Here is an 8,958-nt window from a genome sequence, read left to right as displayed (position 1 = left end):
TGTAAATCATGTTATTTTATATTTAGAACGGTCCATAAATATTGGTGTTAGAGTTGTTTTAACAAAGTCTTATTCATGATAAAATCACATGAGTCCTGTATTAATAATTTACATGAGATGCCTAGAAATAATCGTTTTGATGATTCTGATATAGACAGTGACATTGATACTTTTGAGGCCGCTATGCAGTAAAAACAATATTCTCTCTCCCTCTCATAAATGTAGAATATTGTCGTTTTCTTATAATAAAATTATTTTTAAAATTCTTGTGTTTTTGTTAGTTTCCAATATATCTTTATGTAATAGCAGTAAAAATAATATTCATGAAATGTATCTCTCTTGTCGTTGCGTCAAACGTCACATCGTTACGTCAAACGTCACATCGTTACGTCAAACGTCACATCGTTATGTCAAACGTCATGTCGTTACGTCAAACGTCACGTCGTTAAGTCAAACGTCAAGTGCTGCGTCAAACGATCATCAAACGTGTCTACGTATGAGAATGTTCTCTTTCGTAATATGTCTTCAGAAGAGTACAGACGTCGAATTGAAGAGTTTATTAATAGCATTGGTGAATTAAAGAAAGATATTGCTTTCTATGGAGTTAAAAGTGAGGTTATGAAACAAATGCAGAATCTTAGTTTATTTGATAAGAAAGTGACGTGGAGCAATCTTCACTGGGTGCCTGAAGAGGTCCATCAGTTGGCCCGTAGACTGCCGCAAACTACTTATCCGTTAAGACGTATTCAACCTACACCATGTTCAACAGAACAGAAGGGGATATAAAAAATGAAATTAATTCTGTTTTTGCTATGTCATGTGTAATATTAGTGGCTGTATTTGTTTTAATTTTAAAAATTATTTTGAAAATTGTAAAACGAAAATTCCAATCTTCATGTAATATAAAAGTTGATGAATATACAGAGTGTTTCAATAAATCCCATATTTAAAAAAAAAAAACTTTATTTATAATGGTAATACAGTATTTAAAAACCAGTGACGGAGACGTTGTACATTTCTTTCAGTACATGAAAATAGTCCAGATGCGTGACAGGGGTTTGGATCTTGAGCAAAGTTTCCAGTTTCACAGGGTGTACCATCAAATTTGCAAACGTCAATAATATGTGGAAAAATACGGAAAATGTGGCATTTCTTTTGCAGAAACTCGACTTTTTGTTGTCATCGAACGTAAATGTAGTCTGCGGCATACAATAACTTGCTTTCTAATATTTCATTTACTTTAGAATATTCTACATCTCCTGAAGAGTATCGAATGCCGTGCACATTTCTTTCCAAGTATGATGTGGTCTTTTTGTCCTCGTTACTTAATGTAGAAAACGGTTGCGGTGGTAAAAATATGTAATGTGAACTTTTGAAGCCAATTTCTATGGTGAGCTCTTTGGCAACGAAAAGACCGTCTACGACAAAACCTTGAATGTCTACAAAAGCTACTCTCATGTTGACGTCTGCTCGAACACTAACTCACAACATCTAGTTCAAGCTTTTAACAATTTCGGTGAGGGGGAAGTATTCCATTACACAATCGTGAATTATGATGCAATAGACTTTGGTATTTCGGGAAAACCTATGTTTGCTTCAATGTCAAGTTTCACATCGACTGTGGATGCCTTCATGCTTTCCTCCTGTTTTGAACAATCGATAACAAACAATGCTCGTTTCTTGAAAGAAGAATAATCCAGCAGGGGGCGCTTCTGTGTGGAGTTTGCGTAGTTGGGATAGAATTCAGTATAGTTAAAATAGGCTTCATTGTAATCAGTTTTAGCGAAATCCAATTGCATTCTTTCATTGGGCCAATAATCACCATTAAGTGACAGTCTTATACTTTGTACGTCGGTATTGTCAAATAAAGTCGGATCAGCTGTACTCAAGTTACGTTTGTCGGTTTGAGAGAAAACAATAACAAAACGAGGTCTTTCAACTGAAGTGGATGTCTTGACAGCCCAAACTTCATGTCTTGCTCCTTTAGTAATTGAGGGTAATTCGTGTAACTCCCACTTCCTAAATGGAATAACTATAGGTTGATCTTTTTGAATGGATTTCATGAGATTTAATTTTATGTCGTCATTAGGAAAGATATGTTTAACTTTTAGCTCAACGCTTGTAATGTTTATTTTAGCTGTTGTAGTGGAGAGCGTTCCAGAGACATTCTTTTCAGTAATATATAAGCAATCATTATCATTTCGTGCCCGAACTAGTCGTATTGTTTGACGCCCACATGTAATCATTGAATAATCGTTGAAAATGCTGAAAATATGTTTGAGAGTATTTGAAGGTTGAAGGACTTGTCGCTAACATTCAGAATAGGATCTTTCGGGCAATTCCAGCCGGCTATAGCCATATGATTGGAATCTTCTTGGTTATAACAAGTCATAGCACGTACGGCACTCACTATTCCAGGATCCCGAACTGTTTCCATTTCCCTGGCACTTTCACTGTACGTACATGAATCGAATAGAAAGGCTCCAACATTATTTGCTAATTTTACGTCACCAGCTCCGTGTATTTCAAGCGAACCTTTAATGCACAACAAAGTTTCGCTCATTGCAAAGAACGAATCAACCTGATTAATGCTAAACTCCACAATGTCACTGCAATTGAATGACTTTATAAATGGAGCATAGGTTCTGTATTCAGCCTTTCGAATTGAATCGTCAAACATCGGCTTACGGTAGATATCAAACATTGGAGGCATGTTGTCGTTTTGGCGTTGACGTTTTTCATACATTGTTGTCATTTTTCAATTTAAAACCCAACGATTGCAGAACCAATTTGTTTGCGAACGTGAGTTGCTTCAGCTTTGATGGTAGCTTATCTAATGAAGTTTAATGCTCTGTAGACTGTCTTTTATGATTTATTATTAAACCCATTTGCTTCGCGCGCTCTAAGCTCCAACACCAACGTACTTAGTTCTCCACAAAAGTTTACAGGCTGACCGTCTTGGTCTAAAGCGATGACGGTGATATTGGTTATTTCACGTTGTGGTATAACAGGTAAACAGAGCAAATTATGAGGAATTTCGTCTATGGAATATCTTGGATCCACTTGTATGACGAATTCGTATATAGTATGAGCAGGTCTGTTTGCATCGAAGGCTCCAGTGGTAATGTTACAATCGAAGCGAATACCAGATACTTTAATGATTTTGACGGGGAGATCTGACGAATGTATTTTGTTTGCGTCGAGTATTTTCGGTGAAAAACCCAAAATTCTCCCAAGACTATTATCTTCTTTGAATGAAATTTTGTATTTACTGGAAATTTCACATTTCAACGTATTGTGATTGGGTTTTAGTGAAAATATACCCTCTGGTCTAGTTGAATTGTCCACACCCAATTTATCTCGTATAAACGCTTCAAGATCGGCAATTTCGTAACATCCTGTGGGAAAATCAAAACTTTGAAGCTTGCCCTTGGTATCGTAGAAGTAAAACTTACAATTTTCAATGTTTGGTATACTGTGATAAGAATGAAAAGATCGCAAAGCTATTTCGTAATCATTATTCGGATCGAGCACAATAGGCGTAGTAGGTTGAAAGGTAAATTCATGATTGATGCTGTTTACTCTCAGCAACTGTGACATGGTGACTAATGGAATTCGGGTGATGTTCGAATTTGAATAATACTACTTGTTTATTCTATTTATTGTTACAAAGAAAACAAGTGGCTTGAGAACTCGGAGGACCATCACAATGTGTTGTCCAATCAGGTCGGTTGTAATGGATGAAACAAGGTAGTCGTATTTGTAGTTCAAAATTTCCTCGATATTCATTGGGAAGTTTATGCCACATATCCAACAATTCCCAAGGTCTTACACACTCTATTAGATGTTCAATGGGAAAGTGCTTTAGTTCTTCGACAGTAAAACTATTCAATGTTTTTCCATGGTAGATATGTTGTAGTAATAGTTCTACGCTCGTCATTGTTGCTGTAGAAATTTCAAACACAAATGTCCGCAATTTATTTGATTGTAGTTTTGATATTGGGTATTGTTGTAGAAAATTCTCGCACTCTTTCCCAGATATTCAACAACTTCTTTCGGCGGCTTCAAATTACCAAATGAATCAAAATACTCTACATCGTTGTTTATCTTTCTGTAAGCCACCCAATGACTCCCACTTATTCTTTGAGAGATCTAAATTAACCACTGCGCATTCTTGTCTTCGAGGACCGTCTTTGGAGAGGGTGTCTCGCATGAAAACTCCTCGAAAATGTGGTATTTTAAGTAATTTTGCATAATGCGCAATGTCAAAGTCAGATAGTGCGTGATTGGGTAGCTTTATTGTTTTTTTTGTTTTTTTTTTAAATACAATCCAAATCCACCTTTTGAATACTTTTTCAAGTATAGGCCAGATTCTACACGTTCCATAGCCTTATTATGACGTACATCTTCCTCCAATTTCTTTTGCGCATGCTTAGCATCAATGACGGTTTTTGCAATCCCAGCAGCACCACCTGACAAAGCTCCAAGTGCCGAAAGACCGGCAAACAAAGGAATAAGTGGTAGGAAACCTCCGGATTTCGCTACAGGTATTACTCTAGGAACCTCGACTTCTTTTTTGCCACCAAATTCTTTAATAAGTGCTTTGGCTGCTCGTAAGGCAAACGTTGCCGTGTCTTTCAAAGATGTTCCTCTCTTCAATGACTTTCCCACTTTCAGAATAACATCTCGATGCAAGGAACGACGTTTGCGACGACAACCCATTCCCAGCTTTCTTTTCACCTTCATTCCGCCTGTTACAAGTAATGCAGCAGCTTTCTCTCCCAGTGAAGCGTCTTTTGATTTGACGCGTGCCCAAGCTTTATCTTCAAGTATCTGATCGGCTTTGTGTCGTTCTTCGAGAGACTTATTCTTCCAGTAAGAAATATCGTGTTGTTTACAAGCAGCGTCCAAGGGGTTGATGCCCGGATCTCCACGATCAAGACGTTTTCCCAATTTTGTACCAGCTAAAAAAACAATTGATTTTTTTCGGAAAAAGGGTGGGGGGGTGGTTTACTTACGCCCACAGTACTGATAGCTAGGTAAGTGAAGTTCAATAGGTAGTTTATTGATGAGAGAATTCAAAATACCCTCTCCTTCAAACACCAACATTAAGACTGACACGCTTAATTGGTGACACCTATATTTGAAGAGTAGTACTACGAAAAACGTCACACACAATGAAATTAATTCAACAAGAGCAGACTATACCCATTGAAAATCTAGATTTCACCTCAACACCAACTGTTGGCAAACATGGTAAATTGTTGCCAAATTCTTTCCGTGCCATTATATGTGGCCCCAGTGGGTATGGTAAAACGAACGTCGTGCTGGCGCTCCTATTCAATCCAAATGGCGCGAAATTCAAAAATGTTTATGTCTAATCAAAATCGTTATTTCAACCAAAGTATCAATTGCTACAAGAAGTTATAGCGCAAGTCAAGGGTGTTGGGTATTTCCCATTTAAAGACAATGAGGAAATAATTAGTCCAGAGAAAGCTCGACCAAATTCCATCTTTTTATTCGATGACGTAGCCTGTGACGGTCAGCAGAAAATTCGTGAATACTACTCCATGTGTAGACATAAAGATATTGATGCTGCATATCTTTGTCAAACATACTCAAAAATACCGAAACAGCTTATTCGCGACAATTGTAATGTTATTGTGTTATTCAAGCAGGATGAGGTGAACTTGAAACATATATTCGACGAACACGTATCTCCAGACATGACGTTTGACACATTCAAAAATGTGTATTCAAAGTGTTGGTGTGATCGCTATGGTACTTTGGTAATTATGAAGGATTTTACATAAAAATATATAAAATTGTAAGCTGCATCTTTAGTCCATACCAAAATGTCTGACGATAAGGTTGCTAATGTATTGGGCAAGAAAAAAGTGTCCGAACTTGCCAGATCGATGCGCAAAAAATACTTGTCGTTGAAATTGGGTAAATCAGAGCAAGATGAGTCTATTAATAAACTATTCAAGCCGATATCTAAACCACTTGAAGAAATTATGCAATCCTCAAAGACATTACAAAAAACGATTACAAATTTAAATCCAAAAGAGGAAATAAAGAAGGAAGAACCTGATGATGTGTTTGCACCTTTTCTCGAAACGGAACCGGTGGCCGAAACCGATGAATTCGGAAATATTACACGTTCTGAATCTACAGAAGAGATGCGCCCCGAAATTTCCCAGGAAGCTATCGCAGACTATTTGGACCAATATCCAGCCATCAGTCATCAGTTCATTGAAGATTACTTCCTAAAAGATGATAAAATTGATAAAAATTATGGTCCGATATACAACGATGAAATCGGTTGGTCATTAGGCAAACGTCGAATTGCATTTGATGGAAAAACCGGTAATATAAACATACTACCTGAGAAAAACAAAGGAGGAAGATATGTAATTGGAACAACAGGCTTGTATGAGCTTCTATTTTACCGAGACCCCAGTTACAATGATCAAGATTTACAGAACTATAAAAATCTTTTGACAACAACTGAAGTTCATTTAGACACGTTAGATCGTTTTAAGGGGTCAAGTACTGAAAAATATCACTACATCATAAAACCTTTATTCAAAACAAAATCTCTAACGACGACGAATAGATCGTCGCAGGTATTGACTCGTCTAAAATCGATTCCTTCAGCAAAAGGAAAAGGCATCGATCGTTTAAGATATAATGATAAACCTATGGAGTATATTTATTGGGATGATGCGAATGAATTGGTGGAACGTTTGAAGTTGTTGATTGCTTCAAAAGAGGCAGGTAATACGTCACACGACAACGAAATAGTAGCAATTATCAATGAACTCAAGGAGGCTGATATAATAGAATAATACAAGTTGAAACTTGTTCATTTTAATTATGCCAGTCGATAAATTCGGACATAGACATCAAACGCCCTATGCGTGTTTACCAGTGAAAATTACGTTTCCTCATACACAGGACGGTAATATTGATATTGAAAATATGAAAATTTGTAATGTTAAGGAGCCGACAATAAATAGTGATGCTGCAACAAAAAAATATGTTGATGTGCAGTTGAATGACCTACGTGCTATCAACTCGCCATTAATTCAAGCACATGGTGTGGTGCTGCAGCAACAAGACCTTGATATAAAGGATTTAGCTGTAGGATTGAACGAAATGAGAAATGAGCTTCATAAGACGAAAATCCCCATATTACAGGCGCACATTACTAACTTACAAAATAAAACTAACGAAATTGATACATTTATTCCGCGAAATCCCCCTGTAGCAGCTAGGGATATGGCTACGAAGAAATACGTTGACGATTCGACAATGCAATTGTTGCAGCCAAAATATTTATTCGAAAAGAATTCACTGCTTCTATTAACATGTGTGTTGACAGCTTACGTGAGTTACAAAAAGAAATTACAGAAAATATCAGATCCGTCTCTGATATGAAAACTAACGTTTCGGGCATTGTAAACAATATTAAGGTTATGAATACGAATACCGTTAACCGCATTAACAGTCTGGAGCTGAAGCTAGCTGGTAGTACGTCATACATATTATGATGTATTCTAAAGAAAAAATTCATCTTGTAAACGAACTCCACAAACCGATACGGAAAAAATTTCCTCGGAGACGCACTATTATTAAGGGTCTTGACGATCTTTGGCAAATGGATCTTGCGGAGATGAGGAATTTTGCATCACAAAATAGGAATCATAAAATGATACTGGTCGTCATTGATTGTTTTTCAAAGTTTGTGTGGACACGCCCACTAAAAACGAAGACCGGAGAGGAGATTACTCGGACATTCTCGCTCACACTAGACGAATACCAAAAAATCTGCAATCTGATCAGGGAAAGGAATTTTACAACAGCAAATTTCAAAATTTAATGAGAAAACACAACATAAATCATTATAGCGTATTTAGTACAATGAAAGCCTCTATGGCAGAGCGAGTTATAAGAACGCTAAAATCGAAACTCTACAAGTATTTCAGTTTAAATGGCACCTACAAATGGATTGATATTCTGCCTGAAATAACTCAAAACTATAACAATACAAAACATTCCACATCAAAATATAAACCTTCTCAAGTCAACAAATCCAACGAAAAATCTATTTTGAATAACACCTATAGTCATTTAAAGATAGCCGGTCCACGAAAATTTAAAGTTGGCGACATTGTGCGCATATCCAAGGCAATGCAAGTCTTTGAAAAAGACCAAAGTTAAAATCACCAAAGTTAAAATTACCAATCCTGCTACGTATTTACTTGAAGACATGCAAGGTACACCAATCAGCGGCTGCTTCTATCATGAAGAACTACAGAAAACATCGAATCCAGACATTTACTTAGTTGAAAAGGTGCTCAGAAGAAAGGGTAACAAAATGTACGTCAAGTGGCTTGGTTTGGATAGCAAACACAACAGTTGGATAGAAAATATTGATATTGTATAGATTTTTTTTTTTCGGTTCGCCGCGCTAAAAACCTTGAAAGAGCTCTATAAATTGGAGTGAGCTTTGGATATCAAACCCAGTTAGCAACATGAGTTCCCAAGATAGTGGTATTGTCGTATCCAATTTCAGGGTATGAAGTAAAATGTGGAATAAGTCCTGCAAGATCATTCACACCTGCTGTTATCTTATCTCAACATCTTAAGTTCAGCAAAATATCTTTCAGTACTTATGAATGGAATACCTTTATCTCAATTATGTCACAACAGATCTTTCATACCGGAGACGAGTTCAAACCTGATTCATTACCATGTGGAGATTACTGCACCATCACCCCATTGAATTACGATGACAGTAAGGTAATTTTAGTCAAGAAACATGGTATTGAGTATTACATGGATGAAGAAGAAGTATCGCAAATTTTAGAATTAAATAATTTAATTATACAACGTATATCTGTGCTAGAAAATTTGAATTTTTGTGAATATTATTATAATGTTTTGGATTTC

General features: G+C 36.5%; 1 protein-coding gene across 1 annotated transcript; it reads right to left on the bottom strand.

Annotated features, from left to right (window-relative positions):
- Window positions 1-4,081: 4,081 nt before the first annotated feature.
- Window positions 4,082-5,109, bottom strand: LOC130445830 (uncharacterized). The gene is made up of 3 exons (XM_056781715.1): window positions 5,019-5,109; window positions 4,341-4,964; window positions 4,082-4,221 (listed from the first exon to the last, which is right to left on the bottom strand). The coding sequence occupies exons 1-3, from the start codon at window positions 5,107-5,109 to the stop codon at window positions 4,082-4,084; spliced, it is 855 nt and encodes a 284-aa protein (XP_056637693.1).
- Window positions 5,110-8,958: the final 3,849 nt, after the last annotated feature.

The sequence above is a fragment of the Diorhabda sublineata genome, chromosome 6 (assembly GCF_026230105.1).
Source record: "Diorhabda sublineata isolate icDioSubl1.1 chromosome 6, icDioSubl1.1, whole genome shotgun sequence".
In the NCBI taxonomy this organism is placed as follows: Eukaryota; Metazoa; Arthropoda; class Insecta; order Coleoptera; family Chrysomelidae; genus Diorhabda; species Diorhabda sublineata.
Note: the sequence above shows the minus strand (reverse complement) of the source record. Positions and strands in the feature narration are given on the sequence as shown.